The 24561-nt window shown below is 48.8% G+C and overlaps 1 protein-coding gene across 2 annotated transcripts in view; it reads left to right on the forward strand.

Annotated features, from left to right (window-relative positions):
- The window catches only part of Abcb10 (ATP binding cassette subfamily B member 10), a 26961-nt gene continuing 2400 nt past the window's right edge, over window positions 1–24561 (forward strand). Inside the window, exons 1-12 of one of the 2 annotated variants that reach the window (XM_069998177.1) lie at window positions 1–464; window positions 4721–4921; window positions 5712–5914; window positions 9938–10072; window positions 11586–11732; window positions 12886–13021; window positions 16042–16137; window positions 17202–17411; window positions 18800–18879; window positions 20431–20611; window positions 22311–22354; window positions 24112–24146. In XM_069998177.1, coding sequence (XP_069854278.1) covers window positions 32–464; window positions 4721–4921; window positions 5712–5914; window positions 9938–10072; window positions 11586–11732; window positions 12886–13021; window positions 16042–16137; window positions 17202–17411; window positions 18800–18879; window positions 20431–20611; window positions 22311–22354; window positions 24112–24146 — 1901 coding nt within the window. In that variant the 5' untranslated portion in view covers window positions 1–31. Of the gene's footprint in view, window positions 465–4345; window positions 4403–4720; window positions 4922–5711; window positions 5915–9937; window positions 10073–11585; window positions 11733–12885; window positions 13022–16041; window positions 16138–17201; window positions 17412–18799; window positions 18880–20430; window positions 20612–22310; window positions 22355–24111; window positions 24147–24561 lie in introns of those variants that run through there. The other variant, XM_069998178.1, reaches the window with a different exon arrangement.

The raw sequence follows: 24561 nt of genomic DNA on the forward strand, positions 1-24561 counted from the left end.
GGGAGAGGCGCTCGGGTTAGGTCGCGGCGCCATGCGCGGCCCCGCAGCCTGGGCACCGCCGCTGCTGCTCTTGGGCCCGGGACCGGCCGCCCGCGTCTGGACCCGTGCCTGGATCCCGGCCGCCCGAGCGTGGACCCCGGCCGCCCGCGCCTGGACCCCGGCCGCCCGAGCGTGGACCCGCGCCTGGACCCCGGCCGCCCGCGTCTGGACCCCGGCCGCCCCACCGCCTCGGCCGGGGCAGCCGGGCGGCGCGGGCCTGGCGCGGGCGCCGGGACGGTGGGCCGGGGCCTCCGGCGTCCCCCGGAATGCGGCGCTCGTCCCACGTCCCGCCCCGTGCCCTCCGCGCGCCCGGCTGCAGACCGGCCCGGCCGCCGAGGCCGGGGACGTCTCGGACGCCTCGCGGCGGCGCTCGGAAACCCGGAGGCTTCTGGGGCTGGTGCGTCCCGAGCGCGGAAGGCTGTCAGGTAGGAGCCGCGAGCGAGGGCGCGCGGGGCACGGCTGCTGTCGGGGCAGGAGCGCCGGCACCGCCGAGGAGGGGCCCGCGCTGGGGCCTGGGGTCTGGGGTCTGGAGCCTGGGGTCTGGGCCTGGGCTCTGGGGTCTGAAACCTGGGGTCTGGGGTCTGGGCCTGGGGTCTGGGTCTGGGTCTGGGGTCTGGACCTGGGGTCTGACTCCTGGCCCCAACTTCACGGGCAAACCTGCCCGCGAGGTCGTTTTCTACCACTTCATGCTACCTTCTTCATTTTACTGGTTTATACTACTACTACAAAAACAAAAACAAAAACAAACACACAGCCGACGCCCCGTTGGCTCACGTCTGTAATCCTAGCTACTCAGCTAAAATTTGAGGATGGAGGTTCAAAACCAGCCTGGGCAGGAAAGTCCTGGAGATTCTTCTCTCCAATTAACCAACCAAAGTGGAAAGTGGAGCAGTGGCTCAAGTGGTATAGAGTGTTAGCCCTGAGCAAAAAAGCTCAGAGACAGTGCTTAGGCCCCGAATTCAAGCCCTAGAATGGGTACCAAAAATTAAAAATTAGAGTTAGGAAAGCTTATTTGGCAGTCGACAGTATTTCACATAGTGATCTGAACCCACAGCCTCACAGGCTGTCTGTCACCTTGTTAAATAGTGACCAGTCAACCGTGGGCCTGCCCCTGCAGGGAGAAATTAAATTGTAACCCAATTTATCATGATGCAGTAATTTATGTAATAAAAAAATCAGGTGATTGGTTCTAGAAACAGCATCCAAATAAAATATGTTGTACAGCTCATTTTAACCCTAATTGGATTGATGCTTAAATGTAAGGACTAGTACCCAGAGCTAGAGTTTTGAAAGTCTTATGAATCTTCATGAAGATAGGCTGCACTCTGCTATGTGGTTATGCAGTCAAGCAGAACCCTCCCCCCTAGTGGGAGGCCACCGTGGGAAGGAACACCAAGGAAGTCATGACTGGGGAGAAAACCCAAAATCCCAGTGAGAACTTTGAAAGAGGGCCTGTGGAGGTTGTCCTGTCCCACTCCGACGTGAGAGAGCCCACTCCTCATACAAATCGTCCTCCCAGGAAGAGGTAGGACCTGGGGACAAGCTCCTCTGCAGAGGAGGACCCCAGGGCCCACGGCCCACTGCTGTGGCAGGATAGCTTCACCCTGGTGTTCATTGAGGTGTAAAGGGAGTCAGTAACCTTAACCATTGGATTGTGGTTGCAGATTTTGATGGAAAAGGGGAACCTTTCCTCTGCTGTCTTTAAAGACTCTGAGATGGTGGTCTTCATGGCACTGGGATGTTGAGGCAAGCTGCATCTCATTCCTGGTCCTGACTCCTTCGTTCGTGTGTGTGTGTGTGTGTGTGTGTGTGTGTGTCTGTGTCTGTCTGTCTGTCTGTTTGTGTGTCGCAAAGTCTGGAGTCCTGAGAGAGAGGAGTAGATGGCATTCTGCCAGGCTCAGATACAATCTAAATACTAGATACCCAGAATGGGAGAAGTCTGTGGGGAAAGCCATTTTTCTGTTTTTGAAACTAAGATGTCGTGGTTTTCAGGTCTTGCTTATCCATGACCTTTGTCCCTGTGACCTGTTACCTGTCCCTACATGTCCTGCCAGACAGAATGTCTTAAGACCTCTGCTTTCAGTGTCTGTACTGGTGAAATATTGAGCATAAAATCTGAAAAATAAGCCAGGCACCAGTGGCTCACACCTGTAATCCTAGCTACTCAGGAGGCTGAGATCTGAGGATCTCAGTTCAAGGCCAGCCTGGGCAGAAAAGTCCAATTAACCACTCAAAACCTGGAAGTGGAGCTGTGGTTCAACATGGTAGAAAACTCACCTTGAGCAAAAGAGCTCAGGGACAGCACCCAGGCCTTGAGTTCAAAGTTAGCCCTTCAACCAACCCCTCAAGTTATCTGAAAAATAGTCCTAAAGCTGGTACATGAATTTCCCCCAAAATGTAGCATAAGCTGGCCGGCCTTACACTTGATTGAGACCATCTTACCTCCCAGGTGCTAGGATTTTTATTTTTAAACAGGTAACCAATACATGTTCTATTTTGAAGACATCTGATGAGAAATTCTTTTGTTTTAATTGGTCATGGGGCTTGAACTCAGGGCCTGGGCACTGACCCTGGGCTTTTTCGCTCAAGGCTTGTGTAGAGCCACAGCACCACTTCTGGTTTTCTGGTGGATTATTGGAGATAAGAGTCTCATAAAGTTTTTCCTGCCCAGGCTGGCATGAAGCCATGATCCTCAGATCTCAGCCTCCTGAGTAGTTAGGACTACAGGTGTGAGCCACCGGTGCCTAGCTGAGAAATTCTTTCTAAAGTTAAGTTTTCCTCAGAAGTCATATTTATGCCTAACCTTAAAGTCACTCTGAATGAGGGATTTAGAGGAAATGGGTGTCGTTGTTTCTAAAAAATTTTAAGTGAGGCAAATTCTTTTTTGGTGGTACTGGAGTTTGAACTCAGCCAGAATTGTGCTTGCTTGGCAGGTGCTCCTACCTCTAATCGTGCCCTCCAGTGAGGCATATTTGTACATTCTACAGTATATAGATTTTCATACTTTTATTTTACCTTTTGTGGTACTGGGGATTGAACCCAGGGCCTTGGGAACACTCTACCGCTTAAGCTCCCAAGGCTTCAATTTTGTAATCACTGGGAAGTACTTGGTACTGGGCAGCCTCTGAAATGCTGCACAGCCGTTGTGTGGTAGCATTTTGTTTTTCTTTGTGTCTTTAAGTAGACTCCCAAAAACGAAGAAGACCAGAAATTTCAGCAATAGTTTGTTAATTTTTAGAGAACCCACAAGTCCTTTTCCCAAAGTGTGGGTGTGTATTTGAGTAATGACCTTTCCATCCAACTTCAGCAGTTTGCTGGGTCTGCAGCCCAAACAGTATGATAAGGAAACTTTTATGTAAAGTAATTTGTGTCAGAAACTTGAAGACCAGAGTCGGTTGTTTGAAATGTCAGCCGAACAAGGTGGGCATGGTTTGCATGTCTCTCAGGAGGGCCTGCTGCTGCTCCGACCCTGCTCCTTGGATTGCAACTATCTACTTATCCTTGGCCTGCAGAGACACCTGGAGCCCTTTTGCATGGATAACTCTTCCTCTTATCGCTTTGGCCACTAGGAACCTTGGGAGGAGCAGGGTGTGCACTTGCCTGACAGGAGGTCTTTGGTGAGGCTTGCCCTGTGCATGGCAGATAGGAGGCCTGGGTGTAGCCCTCCCCGTGAGCAGTGGGCCTCTGGACACTGTCCCTGCACAAGAAGAGGTGACCAGCGAGGAGGTCCCAAGAGGCTGCTTCTCCCTTGAGTTACGAACAAGGGTTGTGTGGTCTGAGAGCTGGCTATTCTTGCAAGCTACTGCCTTTTTACACTATTTTTCAGACTTTGTGGCTTTCACAAAGATCATGTAAACAGAGCAAGGAATGAATGGGGAGGTGCTTGGATTGCTGGGGCCCCAGGCTCAGCCAGGGCCTGAGGGATGGGGAGGGGAAGGCTCTGGAGTGGGAGCTACCCTAGGGAGTCCAGTATATCCATGCGTGTATCCATGGGCTACAGATCCTGTGTCAGAAAACCATAACACACTCTTGCTGAGCTGTCAGTTGTGGCTGGTTGAAATTGACTAAGGGTAAAATGCACTTCAGAACACCTAAGAAACAGGATGGGCACTAAATAAATGTGAGGGGCTATCTCAGGGTGAACGCAGGCCTGAATGCTGTCTCTGAGCTTTTTCACTCAAGGCCAGCTGAGCTACACTTCTACCTCCTATTTTTCAGTCAATTGGAGATGAGTCTCATGGATTCCTCTCCCCTTCCTGCCTTTTCTCAGCCTGGAGCCCTCTGGTCTTTCACTTAGCAGGGTCTAGGGCAGGAGGAAGAAAGCCTTGGCCACTGAGGCACCTCCCCTCTGCTGCGAGTATGAGTGAGCACACACCCCTCTCTCCACCTCCCCTCTGCTGCCAGTGTGAGTGAGCACACACCCCTCCCTGCCACCTCCCCTCTGCTGCAAGTGTGAGCACACACCCCTCTCTCCTACCTCCCCTCTGTTGCGAGTATAAGCACACACACCTTTTTCCTACCTCCCCTCTGCTGCAAGTGTGAGCACACACACCTCTCCCATATTCCCTCTGCTGCAAGTGTGAGTACACACCCCTGCCACCTCCCCTCTGCTGCAAGTGTGAGTACATACCCCTCCTACCTCCCCTCTGCTGCGAGTGTGAGCATGTACTCTCCCTTGCAGCTGCTGTTGGGTTTCTGGCTGTGTCCAGTGTGGTCACCATGTCTGCCCCCTTCTTCCTCGGGAAGATCATCGATGTCATCTACACCGACCCCGCTGTAGACCACGGCCGCAGCCTGACCAGCCTCTGCCTGGGCCTTGCCGGCGTGTTTCTGTGTGGCGCTGCTGCCAATGCCGTCCGTGTCTACCTCATGCAGTCTTCAGGTCAGTCTCTTGGGGGATAAGCCACCTTAGACATGCAGAGGCCCCCAGGGGTCTGGGGACCTCTTACCTCAGACATGCAAAGACCCCCGGGGGACTGAGGGACCTCACACCTCACTACTTCAGGATCTGGTATCTCCCTCTCTTCTGGCATCCAGTGTTTGGCCAGATGGTATGGATTACCTTCCTGGGTCAGACTTCTCAATTCTTTTGTGTAGATAGGTTTAACTCATGGAGAAGACCCCACATCTGCCTTACAAGAGGTTTCACAGGCACTAGCCATGGGTTAGAGTCCTGGGCTTCGACAAGGATGTGTTTATCTGCCTATACCGTGCAGCAAGGGCGGGCTGCAATGTCTGTCCCTCTGGAGAGGCCTGTGAGCAGCAGGTGGCCCTCTCGGTGCGGAGTGAGGCCAGGGCGCTCAGCCCGAGCCCACCTGGCTGGGCCAGTGCAGAACAGGGCTGCCAGGATTGAATAAAGCAACTCTTGGAAAGTAACGTTGTAAAAGTTCTTGGTAACTCATACTCTGTAAAGGTCTCTGAGTCCTGATGTGTTCATTTTACCACATCTCTTCTCCTTGGCATCCATGGTCTGTAACTTGGTTAACTGTATCTCGGTTCTGACTGAGGTAAGGCTGCTGGCATGCAGGGCCTGCCACCGTCCTACCACTGAGACCCCGGCAGCAGGCATGCCGCTCGGGGGCTTCCACCCAGGCCAGGTGGCTGGTGGGTGGGCAGCCGCCCCGCTGGGTCCACCCAGAAGTGAACCAGGAGCCCTCTTGTGTGTTCCACAGGTCAGCGCATCGTGAACAGGCTACGCACGTCGCTCTTCTCCTCCATTCTGAGGCAGGAGGTTGCTTTCTTTGACAAGACGCGCACAGGAGAACTGATTAACCGCCTCTCCTCAGACACTGCGCTGCTGGGGCGCTCCGTGACAGAAAACCTCTCAGATGGGCTCAGGGCTGGGGCCCAGGCCTCGGTTGGCATCGGCATGATGGTACGTCCACCTCCTTCCTCCGTGCATTCTAGTTGGGAATCCTGAGCCAGGACTTGGAAGTGTGGAAAGACTCATGGCAAGCTATTTCTGTCTTTCTGTAAGTTCTGGAGGCTGGGCATAAGGCTTGCCTTTCCTGTCTGGCCTCCCGGCCTGTTTCTTTCCATTATGGCCTTTGCTTGGTCCCAGGCTTTCTGAGGATTGTGGGCCCAGGGAGGTTAGGCATCAAGAGCATCTTGATTCAGGCCTGGAGAGCTCCAGCTGCAGCCCCCGCCACTCCAGAGGCAGAACAGGCCCGCCAGGTGTGGTTGTTCATGTCTGTAACCCTAACTACCCTAGGAGATGTAGATAGGAGGGTCATGTTCCGAGGCTGTCTTCAAAAACATGAGACCTCTAAGGAACAACCTACAGCTAAAAAGACTTGGGGCATGGCCCAAGTGGTAGAGAACCTGCCTGGGAGCAAAGGCCCTCTGAGTTCAGACCTCAGTACCATCAAAGAGAGAAGGAGGGAGAGGAAAGAAAACAAAACAGAAGAAGCTTCAAGTCAGATAGAGGAGCCCTGTGGGTGTCTCGCAGTGGGACAGAGGAACAGAGATCCCATCTCCTCCTTGTGCAGGCTATGCTACTGCAAGGCGGGTGGGGTGGGGTGTCTCTGAGCCACCATAGTCTTCCTCCCTCCACCAAGTGGCTCTGTCTTCTCTGTGGCAACAGCACGAGCTGGGAATGCAATCTAGTCTTCACTGTTCATATTCAAAAAATAAAAGCTGGGCATGCAATCTAACCTTCACTGTTCATATTCAAAAAGTAAAAGCTGGGAATGCAATCTAGTCTTCACTGTTCATATTCAAAAAGTAAAAGGAAGCAGACAGGGTTAATTTGGATATTTTATTTGACCCAGGGTATGCAAAATATTTCAGCATGCAATTGATTAAAATGAATAATGAACCAGATTTGGTGTCACACTACAGAGGCTGAGGGAGGAAAACAGTGGCCTGAAGACCAGTGCAGGCCACATAGTGAGACTCCAATTTAAAAAAAAAATTACTAGAGCAACATTTTCCAGTGCCCTCTTCATATTGTGATTTCAAAGCCAGGTGTATATTTTACACTTGTAGACATCTCAGGCTGGATGCACAATTTCATTAGAAATTCTTGCTATACCTGAGTTTTCAGGCAGAGTTAAGTTGGCCAGTAAATGAGTGAAGTATTGGTTTTTTAATTTAAAGTAATCAAAAGTAAGTAAAAATTCAGCTTCTCTATCAGACCCCCCCCACACACACACACATTTCAGTGTAGTTTTGCACTGGTGGGCTGCATCTCCTGTAACCTTTTCATGAGTAAGAAAGCTGGGGTCTTGTGCGGCAAAAGCCTGGGGCAGAAGGGCCTGGTGAGTCTCTCTGCTAGGGATGGAAGGCAACTTTGAAATCTCATTTTCCTAGCTAGGAAGGAAAGAAACCTCTGGAAGACTTTCTCTGAACTCAACTCTTTTTTCCCAACATGAACAGGTCTAGATGTCAGGAAAAGCCTACCCTAGAGGAACTTCTCATAGCAGTGAGTGATAATTCAGTGTGTACTAATATGTCCGGTTTGCAGGGCCCCATTATGGCCAGCTGGGGTTACCAGGGCCAGGTACCAAAGGCAGGGAGCTCAAAGAGCAGAAATCCAAGGCCGTTCTGAGCTTTTCTTGGCTTACAGGAGGCTGGCGGGCATCTTGCTTTGTAGTAGTATGGGTAGTGAAGAGAATGTTCTGTTGTTTCTCTTTGTGGGGATACCCTACAGTCCGTGGCCCACCTTCACTTTATTCACCCTTAGCTATTTCTTTTTTTTTTTTTTTTTTTTGGTCGGTCGTGGGGCTTGAACTCTGGGCCTGGGTGCTGTCCCTCAGCTCTTCAGCTCAAGGCGAGCGCTCTACCACTTGAGCTACAGCGCCACTTCCGGCTTTCTGGTGGTTTATTGGAGATAGGAGTCTCACGGTCTTTCCTGCCCGGGCTGGCTTTGAACCGCGATCCTCAGATCTCAGCCTCCTGAGTAGCTAGGATTACAGGCGTGAGCCACCAGCGCCCGGCCTTCTTAGCTATTTCTTTAAGAGCTGTCTGTACTCGCAGCCTCCATGGCCACTGGCATCACTGAGGTAGGCACCTCGATCTAGGAGGAACTGAAGGTAGCTTTGTTTCCCTGTAGCCTGGGCCTGACATCACAAGAACCATACCCCATGAACTACACTGGCAGTTCATGGGCACTGTGTTCCTCCTTCCCTTCTTACTCATGAAGACCTGTTTTTGTTGTTGCAGATGCTGCATTCCAGTCTAGGATGGGGCATTAGTAATCAGGTTCTTTTTCTAGCCTAGAGGCAGAGTAGAGGGCCAGGGCCGCTGGAGGAAGCTCACCGTGACCAGAGGTGGTTCTTGGGACTGCCTGCCCTAATGTACAGTACACATCACATGACCTCTCCCAGGGGGTCATCACGGTGCCCTAGAGAACGTCCTCACTGTGGCTCATCCCCAGTCACAGCTGCTGCTCTTGGGAAGGGCCCAGCACTTTCCTGCCTCCAGGCCTCTTTTCATTTGCTCTTTCCCCTTGGTGGAGAGGCCTATGAGACTAGGTCAACCTGAAGTTGTTCTCTCTTTTCCTTGTGTATTACCTGACTCATGAATCATGGACCAACAGTTGTTTCTCAAGTGCCTGGACAGTACTTGCTTTGTGCTGGCACTCAGATTATTTGTAGTTCAGTGGTAGAGCACTTGCCTAGCATGCATAAAGTTCTGGGTTCAATCTCCAACACCAAGAAAGAAAAAGTCAAAAAGAAGCTGGGAACTGATGGCTTATGCCTGGAATTGTAGCTACTCAGGAGCCTAAGATCTGATTCAAAGCCAACCCCTGGAAGAAAAGTCCATGAGACACTTATCTCCAGTTAACTAGCCTAAAGCCAAAAGTGGGGTTGTGTTTCAAGTGGTAAAATGCTGGCCTTGAGAGAAAACTCTGGCAGAGCAGGTCCCTGAGTTCAAAGCCAGGAATTGGAAGGAAAAATAAAAGAGGGAGGGAGGGAAGGAAGGAAGGAAGGAAGGAAGGAAGGAAGGAAGGAAGGAAGGAAGGAAGGAAGGAAGGAAGGAAGGAAGGAGAGATAAATATTTGGTTTATCCATTCATCAGTTTTCACTGCAGGCTGTAGTGCTTTTGTACTACTGGTTATTTTAACATGCTGAAGAATCCCTAGTACCACTTAAAACAATTGCCAAGTTGACAGAATTCCTCTCTGATACTTCTTGAAGCTGGTTCTTGTGTGAAATCATGGCAGTTGTTAGAAGTTCTGAACAGGACACAGACCCACAAGCTCCAGGCTGCTGGACCATGGAAAAAGCCCCCCCACCCCCCACCCCCATCCTTCCAGAGTGTCTCTGGGCTGCCCTCTGAGGTGGCCTTGGTGGCTCCTTGGAGTCAGTCCTTTTGGTGTGGGACATGTTGCTCTGGTCATAGGAGCATGAGTGTTCCAGTCTTGAGTTTAGAATCCCTGGTATGGTCTGAGCTGCTTGTCCTTCACCCTATGCTGTTGAACAATGTGGTCTGTCAATGTAAGGTTGATCTGAGGGTGAGTCATTTCCATCTTGTCTTCAGCAGCTCACTGCTGTGCTGTTTCTCTATAGTATGCTACATATTCTTGAGGCTTTAAGAAGATCACAGCTGATCTGAAAAGTTGTGCCCAAACAGGAGGTATGCAGCTCGGAGTTGCCTCCCAGCTCGCCTTTGCCAATGCCCAGGGGTGGTGGGAATGGTGTGCCTCGGGCTGGGAAGGTGGCTCAGTGGTCAAGTGCTTGCCTCACATGCATGAGGCCCTAGGTTCGATTCCTCAGCACCACAAAAGCAGAAAAAGCCAGAAGTGGTACTGTGGCTCAAGTGGTAGAGTGCTAGCCTTGAGCTGAAGGGCTGAGGGACAGCGCCCAGGCCCAAAGTTCAGGCCCCATGACAGACAAAAAAAAAAAAGAATGGTGTGCGTCTCCACATGACACTCTTGACTGGTTTTTTTGGGCAGTTTTTTGTCTCACCTAGTTTGGCCACCTTTGTTCTGAGTGTGGTGCCTCCGATGTCCATCCTGGCCGTGATTTATGGACGATATCTACGGAAGCTGTCCAAAGCCACACAGGACTCGTTGGCTCAAGCGACACAGGTAATGGCTTTTCTGAACATGTTCCTCCTGGGCAGGGGCAAAGCCACAGGGCAGAAATGGGATGTGTGGCTGCTGAAATGTTGCCTTCCTTTCAAACCCCAGAGCCAGAAAACAAACCACAACAGTGCCTTCCTTTCTTCATGTTAGAGTCCATGGTCCAGACAGGACGTACTTCACCTCTGAGACCAGTTCTCACTAGAGTGAGTCCCCTCTCCCCAGAGCTGCACCAACTTCCTGCCGCCCCTGGTAGGACAAGCGAAAGTGGCTTGGAAATGGTTTCCAGACAACCATCTCCTTCATTGATACATATATAAAGGTAGCTTTGTGGTACCATTCAATTCTATGTTACAAACTAAAGGTTGAAGTGGCACTATGGCTCTTAAGTGGTAGAGCACTAGCCCTGAGCAAAAGAGATCAGGGACATTGCCCAGGCCCTGAGTTCAAGCCCAACAACCAGCAAAAAATAAATGGAATAAAAACTGAAGGTATCATTTTTATGTTGCAAAAACTATATTTGTGCATCACTAAAAAATGTGCAAGTAAGTTGAGCACATCTGTAATCACAGCTACTCAGGAGGCTGAGGCAGGAGGACCCACTGAGCACAGAGTTCTAGACCAATCTGGACAGCACAGGGAGTTAGACCTCATTTCAAACACACACACAAAAAGTGAAAATATTATTTATTTATTTTTTATTTATTTATTTATTTTTTTTTGCTTTTTGCTTATGTGGTGCTGAGGAATCGAACCCAGGGCTTCATGCATGCAAGGCAAGCACTCTACCACTGAGCCACCTTCCCAGCCCGAAAATATTATTTAAAAAAAAAAGACAAAATCATGATCTGTTTTTCTCTGCATAAACATTTCTCTTGTTTTGTTTTGTCTTTGTTTTATTTTTAGTAGTACTGGGGTTTGAACTTAAGGCCTTGTACTTGCTAGACAGGTGTTCTGCCACTTGAGCCATGCCCCTAGCCCTTGTATAAACATTTCTACCTCTGCTGCCCTGTTCATGTCTACACATCTATCTGTCTGCCCTTCTGTCTGTCTACCTACTTGCCTATCTTATCTGCCACTTATTATATCTACCCACCTGTTGTCATCATCATCTACCATCCGTATCTACCATCTATATCTATTGTCATCAATTATTTAAATCTATCCCTCTATACCGACTCACCTATCACCTGTATCATTTATATCTGCCCACCTTTCTGTCATCTGTCTCCTATAACTGCTTATATCTATTCTGTCTATATCTATAATCTATTATGTTTGTCCCCATTATCGTCTCTGCCTACAAGCTGTCATTATCTCTTCTACGTGTGCATACTTACATATATATTTTTTTGTGTATGTGTTAATAGAATTTTTGGTGTATTCTGCTTTGTAGCCATCTTCTGATTTAGTTGTTTTATGAGTTTTCCATAGATGTGCATTAAATGGTAGTCAGATTTTAATTTTGCTTATGGATTGAAGTGTGATGCCCTTCTTCTGTGTGTTTGCCCTCCTCAAGCTAGCTGAGGAACGCATTGGAAATGTAAGAACTGTCCGGGCATTTGGGAAGGAGACGACAGAAGTAGACAAGTATGCTGGTGGAGTAGACCATGTGCTACAGCTAGCAAGGAAGGAGGCCTTTGCTCGCGCCGGCTTCTTTGGAGCAGTAAGTGGATAATTCTTGATGGTGTAAGTAGTATGGTTGTGAGGAGAAATGGAAAAGTATGTGTGATTAGGGGGAAAGCAGTATGTGCTAAGTGCAGGCACTGGTCTTTAGGGAGGGGCTGGGAAGCTGTGTGAGCTTCTGCTGCAGGACAGTCATACGGCTCTCAGCTCTGCTGCAGGACAGTCACATGGCTCTCTGCTCTCCTGCAGGACAGCCACGCGGCTCTTGGCTCTGCTGCAGGACAGCCTGGTGGCTCTTGGCTCTCCTGCTGCAGGACAGCCATGCAGGTTCTCAGCCCTACATGGACCTCAGAGGCTGAGGCAGCATCAGGTGTTGGATAGGCCTCCTGATACAAGCCAACTTGACAAAACCTGTAGAAGAGCTGGCAATTTTGGTACTTTTCCAGAAGGAAATACCAGCTAGGCACTGTTGCCTCATACTGTTGCCTAGCTACTCAAGAGGCTGAGATCTGGGTATCATGGTTCAAAGACAGCCTGGGCAAGAAAGTACCTAAGACTTGTATCCCCAGTGTACCCTCAAAAAGCCAGAAATGGAACTGTGGCCAAGTAGTAGAGCTTTATCCTTGAACAAAAAAGCTCAGGGAAAGCATCTGGGCCCTGAGTTCAAGCTCCAGGACTGGCATTTTAACAAACAAAAGAAATCTCAGAAATTGGTCACAAGGTATTCAACTAGGACCCTGAATAGAAAATGGCCCTACAGACAAGTTCGCAGCGTGTCCGAACTGGAAAGAGCGTCAGAGGTGACTAAGTCATTGCCATTACTGACAGCAGCCTGGGGAAGGCACTGGCCAGAGACAAGCAGGGCGCTGAGGCAGGCTGCCGGCCTCAGCATAGAGAACACTCCACTACAAGTGAACATAGCAGGCTCTTGTCCATTTCCTCTCAGTAGAGAAGAACTTTAATTTTTTTCCTTTGCAGGCTGAATGGATTGGGTAAAATAGGCTCTGAGTGCCTGAGTACCTAGATTTCCATGATATGAGATTACTTCCTTCGCTGTTACAAATATTTCAAAACTTTTTTAACATGCAGATGAACTTTAATATCGAGCAAAGGAAGCCAGAGGCCTCACTCATGCATTTGCACCTGACAAGTCTCTAGTTGCACCTGACTCCCGTGTTTCCTTCACCCAACAGGCCGGCCTCTCCGGGAACCTGATTGTGCTGGCGGTCCTGTACAAGGGAGGTCTGCTGATGGACACCGCCCACATGACAGTGGGTGAACTCTCTTCCTTCCTAATGTATGCTTTCTGGGTTGGATTAAGCATTGGAGGTATATAATTTAAGTTGGGTTGGGATGCATATTAAAAATCAGGTTTTCAACTGAACAAATGTTTCTTACATAGTTGTGCTGGGCTTAAAAAAAAAAAAAAGATTCCAGGCACCAGTGACTCATGCCTGTAATCCTAGCTATTTGGGAGGTTGAGATCTGAAGATCATAGTTTAAAGCCAGCCTGGGCAGGAAAGTCCATGAAACTCTTATCTCCAATTAAGCATGGAAAAAGTTAGAAGTGGAGTTGTGGTTCAAGAGGTAGAGTGCTACCTTTGAGCAGAAAAGCTCATGGACAGCGCCCAGCCCTCTTGCAACTCAGTGTTACTTAGAAACTACATTTCTTTCACCTGATGTGCAGATTGAGGAGGAGGGGGTACAAGGGGAGGAGAAGGGAGTAGGGGGAAGGGTTAAGCAAGGTGGTCACAGATTCAGTCCTGTGGTGGTGATGGTTTCATTATTAGCAAGTCACTGGAGAATAAAATTTCTTTCATATGAAGTCATACTCAAATGAGCAATACAAATATTTATAAATTGTGAAGTCTATGGAACATAATTGCTTGCTTTTCTTTAAAGCCTTTGTGTGTGTGTGAGGGTCCTGAGGCTTGAACTCAGGACTGGGCACTGTCCCTGAGCCTTTTTGCCCAAGGCTAGCACTCCACCACTGGAGCCACAGCTCCACTTCCAGCCTTTTAGGTAGTTCATTGGAGATAAAAGTCTCACAGATTTTCCTGCCTAGGCTGACTTCCAACCACAGTCCTCAGATATCAGCCTTTTGAAGAGCTAGGATTACAGATGTGAGCCACTGGCACCCTACTTTTGTGTGGATCTTTTTTGTTGTTGGAGGTGGCACTGGTGGGGTGTGTTTATGGGTGTGCTCATGCGCACATGTGCCTAGGGGTAGAAGCCAAGGCTTGTGTTTGACTGTTGAGCTACATCTCCAACCCTATGGGTCTGTTTTTTACTTGGTGCATTTTAAATTCAACTAAACTAATGCCTTAGACTATAAATATAAAGGTCCATGTGAGTATGAGAACTTACACTGCAGCATCTTCCCTCAGGAAGGACACCACTCATCCAGGCATGAGGACAGTGTAAGTCTTTTTTATATTTTGCATAATTTTTGGCTTATATCAGTCACATAGGTGAGGAATTTATACTTGTATACCTTGCATTATTGTCCATGTGTCATAAAAAGGATAGTTGGATAGCTTTTTTTGGGGGGGAGGGGGGTCTGGTCGTGGGGCCTGAACTCTGGGCCTGGGCGCTGTCCCTCAGCTCTTCAGCTCAAGGCTAGCACTCTACCACTTGAGCCACAACGCCACTTCCAGCTTTTTTCTTTTTGCTTATGTGCTGAGGAATCGAACCCAGGGCCTCATGCATGCAAGGCAAGCGCTTTACCCCTGAGCCACCTTCCCAGCCCTAACTTTTTTTTTTTTTTTGGTGGGGGGGGGAGGTGTGGAGGCAGGGTCATGCCTGCACTCAGGGCCTGGACACTGTCCCTCAGCTCTTCAGCTCAAGGCTAGCGCTCTACCACTTCAGCCACAGCACCACTTCCAGCCTTTTCTGCTTACATGGTGCTGAGGAATCAAACCCAGGGCCTCATACATGCAAGGCAAGCACTCTACCAGTGAGCTACCTTCCCAGCCCAGTTGGATAGCTTTTTAAAGGTTTTTTGTTAGCCTATATTGGTTGTCCAAGGATTTCATTTGTGACATTTTGACATTGGCAAATGTCAAAATGTCACTCCTCCTCTCTCCCTAATTTCTCCCTTCTTAAAGCAGTTTCAACAGATCTCCTTTTCTTTTTCACATATGCATATGAAGTACTTCATATTCCCACTCCTTCGCCCTTCCCATCCACCCTCCCACCTGAGGGTAGATGTTTCAATGTAAGTTCTCATACTTCATACAGATCATTGCACTTACAGTATTGAGTCATTTATTAAATCATGATTCAACAGTAACTAAATGAGATTGGCATAACCTCTCTCTTTTTTTAAGAGCCGACTTTGTATTTGTTCATTTCTTGAATTTGAAGTTCTCTCTGAGGATGTCCTCAGTCTAGGACTCTTTGCTATTGGCCCTAACCCCTGCACAACTACAGACTGCAGTACAGGTTTGCCCTCCCAGTAACTCTACAGAGAGCTGTCTGCTCACCTAATGTCATCAGTCTCCTTAATGAGGTTAATTTGGTGCTCTTCACAAAGGCTCCTCACTCACAGGCATGGCGGGAAGGAGGATGACAGGCAGAGTTGAATCTTGAGCACATCTGAGCTGCTGCCTCAGCAAGGAAAGAACCAGACTGACATCATATCACATTTAACATTCATGAAATTCCTGTTCACCTTCAGCCTGAATGAAAGTTGGCCACATTGAGTGTGGAGATGGTTACCTTTATAGATTTGCCTTTTAAATAAGCACCAGGTGCTGGTGCCTCATGCCTGTAATCCTAGCAACTTATGAGGCTGATATATGAGACTTGTGTTCAAAGACAGCTTGAGGAGAAAAGTCTCTGAAACTCTATTTCCAACCAACCAGCCAAAAGTCAGAAGTAAAGCTATGACTCAAATGATAGAGCACCAACCTTGAGCAGAAAAGCTAAAGCAACCCCCAAGGCTTGAGTTCAACCCCTGGTACCACCACAATAAAACAAAATAGCATTGAAATTTTGTATCCCTGTTATATAAGCTTACATCTCACAACACTGTGTTTTTCATGGTGGACTTCGTCTGTGGTATCCAACTCATTCACTGCTGCTCAGCTAACTATATCTTTCATAAATTAGAAATCTATACCACTGGGAGGAGAAGCTAAAGGAAAACTGGGCGTAAGAGGGAAATGTGAGAGTATAAGACAGAAGGAAAAGCAAGTATCAATTCCTGGGCATCTGCCTCAACTCCTTCCAGAAAGGAATAGATTTTCTCATTGAAAACACATAGCTGTCTCCACTCCTGGTGGGGGGAGGGCAATCAGTGGTCTTTCCTGGTTTTATTGATAGATGCCAAGTCTTCTCATCCTCAGGTCTGAGCTCTTTTTACTCTGAGCTGATGAAAGGTCTGGGCGCCGGCGGGAGGCTCTGGGAACTGCTAGAGAGACAGCCACAGCTCCCTTTCAATGGTGAGTCTCAGATAGGAATGTTCTTTCCTGGGATTGAATGATGCTAGCTCTCGAGAGTCAGACCAGCACCTGTCCTGCCTCTGAAGGGACCAGCTATACAAATGTGGTTCATGCACGTTGTAGAGGAAAAGGCAGGTTGCCTGTGAAAGAGAGGTAAGCTGTGATAGCTACTGGGATGCTACTTACTGTAGGCCCACGTTGTGGAAGCATGGTGCTGACCACATATTTGCTGTTAAGGCCCCTTTAGCCAGTGGTTACCAGCCAGGGCAGGACAGAAGCAAGAATGGGACAGAGCACAAATGGGAGGCCCATCCAGACAGATCCTCCTTAGTGATTTACGTCTGTAAGGGATGGTGTGGAAGGCAAGAATGTACTATAGACAAGGCTCTCAGTGTGGAAGGAGAGAATCTACTATAGACAAGGCTCTCGGGGCAGTGCGGAGATGCTGACACTGAGCGGCCTGTCACCTCCTGGCTGGTGACAGGTGGTGGGTTGCGGCTGCAGCACTCTCATAGTTCAGCGCTCCTCAGTTTGGCAGCCCTCAGAGGCCCACGTTCTCCCACATGACAGAAACCAGTGCACGGAGCCCCGCAAGAAGACAGGCATGTCTTCCATGGTCCAGAGCAAGTTTGCACCAGGGCACAGCAGACCTCTGGCCTCATGGCTGTCATACAGTGCTCCCCTGTCCATCACTGTGCTTCCAAAATGTTTTTTTTGGTGTAGATAAGATCATCCTGATCAGCAGCTACTTGAGAGAAATGGCACCAGGAAAGGCTCCTGGGGTGCCGCCAGGCTGCCCTGTGGCAGACCCTAACTCCTCGCTGGAGTAGCCCATGGCCTGTGGCTTGCAGTGTCTTTAGAAAAGTTCCAGTGCTGAGGTCAGGGTTGGAAGATCAAACAGGACTGCACACAGTGTGCTCTGCACAAGGCAGATGGAGGGTTGGCCCTTGCCTGCTCCTGGAGTGCCGTACAGCGCCCCCTCTGTCAGGGTTGGTTCTCCTGCTCCCAGGAAGCGGGGGCACTATGTGACTTCTGCCTTGTGTGGTTTGTTTCCTGTACCTCAGAGGGGGCCACTCTAAGTGAGAAGAGCTTCCAGGGAGCATTGGAGTTTAAGAACGTACACTTCGCCTATCCAGCTCGCCCGGAGGTGCCTGTGTTTCAAGACTTCAGCCTCTCCATCCCAGCAGGCTCTGTGACGGCGCTGGTCGGCTCCAGCGGTTCTGGCAAATCCACAGTCGTCTCACTTTTACTGCGGTTGTATGACCCTGTTTCTGGTAAGGGGCTCAGCATCCCATGGGCAGGGGTGTTCCTGAACTGACCTGCCTGTCTGGAGAGGCCAGTAGCTGTTGCCAGTGCCAACGGCTACTGCCCAGGAAGACTGTGTGTGTGTGTGTGTGTGTGTGTGTGTGTGTATGTGTGTGTATGTGTGTGTGTGTGTGTGTGTGTGTGTGTGGCCTCACATTGGTGTGTGTGTGTGTGTGGCCTCACATTGGTGTGTGTGTGGCCTCACATTGGTGTGTGTGTGTGTGTGTGTGTGTGGCCTCACATTGGTGTGTGTGTGTGTGTGTGTGTGTGTGTGTGTGTGTGTGGCCTCACGTTGCAGGGACCTGCCAGTGCCAACGGCTACTGCCCAGGAAGACTCTATGTGTGTGTGTGGGGGGGGGGGAGTCTTGAAGACTGTGTGTGTGTGTGTGTGTGTGTGTGTGTGTGTGTGTGTGTGTGTGGTCTTGAACTCAGGACCTGAAGACTCTGTGTGTGTGTGGTCTTGAACTCAGGGCCTGAAGAGAGTGAGTGTGTGTGTGTGTGTGTGTGTGTGTGTGTGTGTGTGTGTGTGTTGTCTTGAACTCAGGGCCTGAAGTCTCTGTGTGTGTGTGTATATGTGTGTGTGTGTTTGTGTGTGTGGTCTTGAACTCAGGGCCTGGGAGCTGTCCCTAAGCTTTTTGTTCAAAGTTAGCCCTCTACTTCTTGAGCCACAGCTCCACTTCTGGCTTTTTGGTGGTTAATTGGAGAGTGTCTCATGGACTCTCCTGCCTGGGCTGGCTTTGAACTGGAATCCTCATATCTCAGCCTCTTAGTAGCTAGGATCACAGGCATGAGCCACTGGTGGTACTTGGTGTGTGATTGACTCTTAAGGACACAGCTTGCCTCAAATTTTAGGGAGCTTTTTACGGCTTGAATCCTGCCACTTCAAGTATAGAACTTGGCTACTTCTCCATGTTCACAGCTCCTCCATAGGCACTCCCTGCTGGTAGGAAGGTGGCAAGGCTGTGCCCAGAGTGCCCAGCACTGCCCACCTGTGACCAGGGCACCCAGCAGTGCCCCACATTGCCCACCAGTGCGCAGGGTGCCCAGCAGCCCAGAGAAGGTGCCTGTGTGCTGTGGAGCATTCCTTGTATAGCACAGCTGACTGGACTGGAGTGTTGCTCTCTGTCCACGTGCTTGCTGTGGGAGCCTGGAAAAACCTTGTGCTTTTATCCTGGAACCACTTAGCTATTGTAGAAATAGTTAATGCTAGGCAGGCACTTTACCACTGAGCCATATCCCCAGCCCTGATAATATTTTCAATCTTTGAAACCAAGCATGTGGAATTGTCTCCCTCAGCCTTTCTGAGTTTCTTGAGTCACTGGCCCAGACAGTGAGTGACCTCTGCTTCCCTCCACAGGGTCAGTCAGTCTCGATGGCTATGACATCCGCCAGCTAAACCCAGTCTGGCTGAGATCCAAGATTGGGACAGTAAGCCAGGTAACCAGAGAGGATTCCCTCTCACCTCACCCTCCCTTCAGCCTACTTTCATTTGCTTGTTTGATTTTAATTCAGAGCTATGTACTTGCTAGGCAGATGCTCTGCCACTCCAGTCAAGCTACCAGCCCTATTTTTTTCTCTTGATCCCCACACTTTTCGATAGAGAAGGATGAAGTTTATCAGATGTGTTAAACTCTTCTCACATAAAAGTTTTTTCTGTTTTCTGATGCTCAGCATATTACCAGCTAAACCACTGGCTTTTTCTCCAGAGTGGAACTGGTATTTCTTTGCAACACAGATAGTTAATAGATGCAAAGAAAATCAATCTTCATGGCCCTTCTCTGATCCCATGTCCAGCACCAGCCACAGCTATTATCCTGCATGGTGGCCTAAGGTATTGCAAGCAAATGTCTCTTGGGAGCTAGGGCACCTGGCAGGGAAGTTGCAGATTCTAAAGCAGAACCTTACTGCAATGGAAAATAACTCCCTCTCTCCTCTCTCTCCCCCCCCCCATCCCCGTGTTTATGTGTATATGTGCTGATACTGGGGCTTGAACTCAGGGCCAGGGATATCTTCCTTAACATTTATGTTCAAGGCTTGCACTTTACCATTTGAGTCACACCTCCATTTCTGGCTTGGAGACTGGAGATTAAAGGTCTTAAGGATTTGTTCTGCCCAAGCTGGCTTCAAACTCTGGTTCTCAGATCTCAACCTCCTGAGTAGCTAGGATAAGAGTGAGCCACCGGTTCCCAGCTATCCTTTTGATGAGGCTGTTCCCAATCCCATGTGGGACAGGGAAGCTTGGTCACAGCCAGGTTTGTTATCACATGGTAGGCTCAGCAGACACAGTGTATCCACCTGCTTCAGGCCTTTCTCTGATAGGTATTCCCTTATACGTGAGTGCAGTGAAAGGAGCTGGCTAACATCAGCAAGTGGGCGCTGTTTGCTTCCTTTCGGAATTTCACAGACCCACCTGACTTGTGTGTGTCTCAAAGTAGTAGCTGGAAGCAGATTCTTGGTGGAAGGCAGGTAGCTGGACTTGAGCCCTCAGGGTTTGGGAGCCTAAAGAAGGGCCCAGGTGTTTGACACTTTTTTTTTTTTTCAGGTAAGGGGTAGGTTTATTCATCATTCTGGCTGGCACCAGGCCATGTTGGCCCTCCATGTGGCTGGGAAAGACCTGGGAGAGAGAGAGCACTGGGAAAGAGGTGGGAAAAAGAGAGAGAAAGAGAGAGCTGCGAAAGAGCTGAGAAGGAAAGAGCTGAGAGCTGTTTGACACTCTTAACCTGGGCCAATCCCTTCAGGGTTCTTCTGTGATGTCTCCTTCTCCCAGGCATGGTGAGGAATGGAGATGGCCAGATCAGCCCTGGTCATAGTAAATTAAGAATATTTAGACCTCTCTTGGGTAAGCAGATAAAGGAGGACACAGCCCAGCAAAGAGCCCCTTTCCTTGGGAGGGTGGCAGTCATTCTTAGTCCAAGTTCTGCATTTACCATGATTGCTCGAAATCTGCCCTGGAATTTGTGACAAGCTTGTTTTATCTCCACCTTGTAGGAACCGGTGTTATTTTCCTGCTCCATTGCTGAGAACATCGCCTATGGTGCGGCTAGCCCTTCCTCTGTCACAGCCCAGCAGGTGGAGAGGGTGGCGGAAGTGGCCAACGCTGCCTCCTTCATCCGGAGCTTCCCCCAGGGCTTCCACACTGTGGTCGGGGAGAAGGGCATCCTCCTCTCGGGTACGTTTTGTTTTGTTTTGCCTATTTTTGTGAGGTGAACACTTGTCCCTGGAGGGCTTTATTCCAGGGAGCTCTCCATACATTTCCAAAATCCACCATTCCCTGTGGATACGGTTTTCATCCAGTGTGAAAAAGTAACTTCATCACTTTCTGAAATCTCCTGTGATGTGGACAACACCTGTTTACTTTCTACCTAAAACTGCCTCTAAGCAGTCTCCAGAAACAGCAAGCATTTTTCTCACCTCCAGAAACTCTAGAGAATTATAGAGAGACAGATCAGACAAGATGGGCAGGTGCCTCTTCGCACTCTGACCCCCATGCTGCAAGTTTGGGAGAAAGGCTTCTTCACACCTCCCTCGTGATAGTGCCTGTGTGAGGGCAGAGTTCACTGAACATCTGGGGGTGTGCTGCCCACCAGGTGCTGTAGCAATATACCACAAGCAAACAAAAATGTTCTTCTCACCAAAAGTGAGATTGGACTTCCAGGTCAGGAGGTGTGAGCCTTGGACAATTCCAAGTGCACCTGGCTTAGAGTCTCTGGAGGGAGAGGGGAAATAAAGAGTAGACTTGCAGGCCACAGGTCTGTGTCTTCACACTCCCCACTCATTCTCTTGTGAGTGGAAGTTGAGGTAAAAAGAGGAGGGGATTTGGGTGGCCACCAGTTTCGTGCGTGCGTGTGTGTGTGTGTGTGCGTGTGTGTGTGTGTGTCTGTCTGTCTGTCTGTGTGTGTCTGTGTGTGTTGGAGTACTCCAAGGCTGGAGAGTAGGCACCGTGGGAGAGGAAGGATTGGGGACCAAAGTGGCCACAGGAAGCATTGGAAGTGCATACCCTAGCCTTTCCTAGAGCCCTGGGCTCCCACACTTCGAGTGCTGTGCCAAAACCTTGCAGTCTCTTCAGGTTCCTTGTTACCTTCATCTGGACATTTTGTTAAGAGGAGGCACACAGCCGAGCACCAGTGGCTCACTCCTGTAATCCTAGTTACTCAGGAGGCTGAGATCTGAGGATCCAGGTTCAAAGTCAGCCCGGGCAGTAAAGTCCAGTGAGACTCTTATCTCTGATAAACCACTCAGAAAACTGGAAGTGGCACTGTGACTCAAGTGGTAGAGCGCTAGCCTTGAGCTGAGGAGCTGAGGAACAGCACCCAGACCCAGAGTTCAAGCCCCATGACCAACCAAAAAAAAAAAAAGAGGAAGCATACAACTTATGCCAGATGTGTAATTTTTCACATTGTTTCAGGGACATGCTGTGCTACTCACTAGCTAGGTAATCTAGACGTGCTGCCCTTGGACCTCAGTGTTCCATCTGTAAAATGGGAGTTATAGGGTCTGCCTTAAGGCATTTTTTTGAAAGACTGAAAAACGTAGCATGTGCATTTACTGACCTCACTCAGTAGTAGTCCTTGCCCAGCTTGTACAAGGACCTAGGTTCAATTTCCCCCAAACACACACACAAACACATTTACAAAATGCTTGGCATATAAGAAATCTCAGTAAACGTTAGCTATGATAATAATTATTAATTTTGAGATTATTGGTTAAAAATGTAATATTTCTCCTCTGCCATTCATAATCCATCACTAGCTAAAAGAAGCTGTCTTTAAATTATTGTATCTTATCAGAAAAACCTCTCCTGAGTATTAGTAGAGTCTATCCTGGAGTATTTTTGTTAAGTTTTTTTTTTTAAATTTTATTTTTGTCAGGGGGACAGAAACAGAGGATTGCGATTGCCCGTGCTCTGCTTAAGGTAAACCTGAAGCAATCCAGCTGGGAACCTATAACTTTAACATACAGGCTCTTATGGGTGGAGGAGAAAGGTGGCATATGGTTGACAATCGTAAAAGATAAGGTAGGACTGCCGGGCGCTGGTGGCTCACGCCTGTAATCCTAGCTACTCAGGAGGCCGAGATCTGAGGATCGCAGTTCAAAGCCAGCCCGGGCAGGAGAGACCATGAGACTCCTATCTCCAATAAATCACCAGAAAACCAGAAGTGGCGCTGTAGCTCAAGTGGTAGAGCGCTTGCCTTGAGCTGAAGAGCTGAGGGACAGCGCCCAGGCCCAGAGTTCAAGCCCCACAACCGACAAAAAAAAAAAAAAAAAGATAAGGTAGGAGTTCCCCATTTAATGAGTATATCTTGGGTATTGGGAGCCCCATATTGTAGGGTTGTGATCAGAGGGAGGAAAGTTTTAACATGGACTTTTCATCAAGAAACAGACTGATTATTATTATCTCATACTATCAAAACAGTACCATGTATGTACATTTTTGTCTAATTTAGTAGTGCAAATTTGAAGCAGTCAGCGAGAATTCTGAAAAGAGAGGGAAGAGTTTTCCATACTGAAAATCAGACAGTCTGGGTTTTTTTTTTTTTTTTTTTGTCAGTCGTGGGGCTTGAACTCTGGGCCTGAACACTGTCCTTCAGCTCTTCAGCTCAAGGCTAGTGCTCCACCACTTAAGCCATAGCACCACTTCCAGTTTTCTGGTAGTTAATTGGAGATAAGTGTCTCACGGACTTTCCTGCCTGGGCTAGTTTTGAACCTCTATCCTCAGATCTCAGCTTCCTGAGTAGCTAGGAGTACAGGCGTAAGCCACCAGTGCCCAGCTGTATACATTCTATTTTTAAGGTCATGATACCTTCCCCCTCATTATATGAATTTTTTAAGACAGCTTTATTGAAGCATTATTTTCATGCCATAAAATTCAACCATTTTAAGAATGTGTTTCAGGGGCTGGGAAGGTGGCTCAGTGGTAGAGCGCATGCCTTGCATGCTAGAGGCCCTGAGTTCGATTCCTCAGCATCACATAAGCAAAAAGAAAAAAGCTGGAAGTGGCGCTGTGGCTCAAGTGGTAGAGCGCTAGCCTTGAGCTGAAGAGCTGAGGGACAGCGCCCAGGCCCAGACTTCAGGCCCCACGACTGGACCCAAAAAAAAAAAAAAAAAAAAAAAAAAAAGAATGTGTTTCAGTGACTATTAGTAAATTTACTATCATCTGTCTCCATAATCTAGCTTCTGAACATTTCTTTTTTAGTGCTGGTCCTGGAGCTTGAACTCAGGGCCTGGGCTCTGTCCCTGAGCTTCTTTTTGCTAATGAGCTAATGACTTGAAATTGTCCCCAGCATTTCTATCATGTGTTTGTCCCAGGCACTTGAGTTTGTGTTTTTCTTTGTTAAAACTGAATAATAATCCACATGCTATACTTTCCACATTCGCATGTTGTTCAGTGAACTGCGTATATGGTATGTTAGTGTGCCCCTCAAACCATGTGCCGTGGAGCACCCTGGGCAAGGCCTTCCTTTCCTGTTCCTCCCCTGTCGGTCCCAGGCTCTTCTGCTCTTGACTTGCCTGCTTCAGATGTTTTATGCAGATGCTGCAGACTTGGCTGCTTTCATGCAACACAGTGTTTGCCATGCTCAGCAACCTGGTACCGTGTGTCAGAATGTCACTGCTTATTGCCAAGAATTTATGTCTTTCAAATGAGGTCATTTCTTTTTTCCCCTTCTTCAGAACCCAAAAATTCTACTCCTGGATGAAGCAACCAGGTGAGATGTCTCTGACACAGTCTGTGTGAGCGTGTTAGAGGCCCCTCAGTGACAAGTCCGTGTGAGCATATTAGAGGCCCCCCCAGTGAGATGTCTCAGTGACACGTCCATGTTAGTGTATTAGAGGCCCCTCAGTAAGGATGTCTCCTGTGTGTTAGAGGCACCCCAGTTACGTACATAATCATTGACGTGTGTGGTAAAGGGAATCTCTACCACATGTGTGACTGTGTTAGAGGATGTCTTATATTTACAGTTGTTCTAACCATGTTTTCCCTTTACCAGAACTGTAAATCTCCCCTTTAAGGCGGTACAATAGAAAATGTGTTCCCCTACATGTCACTAATGACAGGCGGGCAGTAGCAGTCAGGTCATGAGGGGTTTGAGCTGAGGGTCAGGCCTACCTGTGATGGGTCCA

This window comes from Dipodomys merriami, unplaced genomic scaffold (genome assembly GCF_024711535.1).
Source record: "Dipodomys merriami isolate MVZ:Mamm:240054 unplaced genomic scaffold, mDipMer1.0.p SCAF_51, whole genome shotgun sequence".
Taxonomy (NCBI): Eukaryota; Metazoa; Chordata; class Mammalia; order Rodentia; family Heteromyidae; genus Dipodomys; species Dipodomys merriami.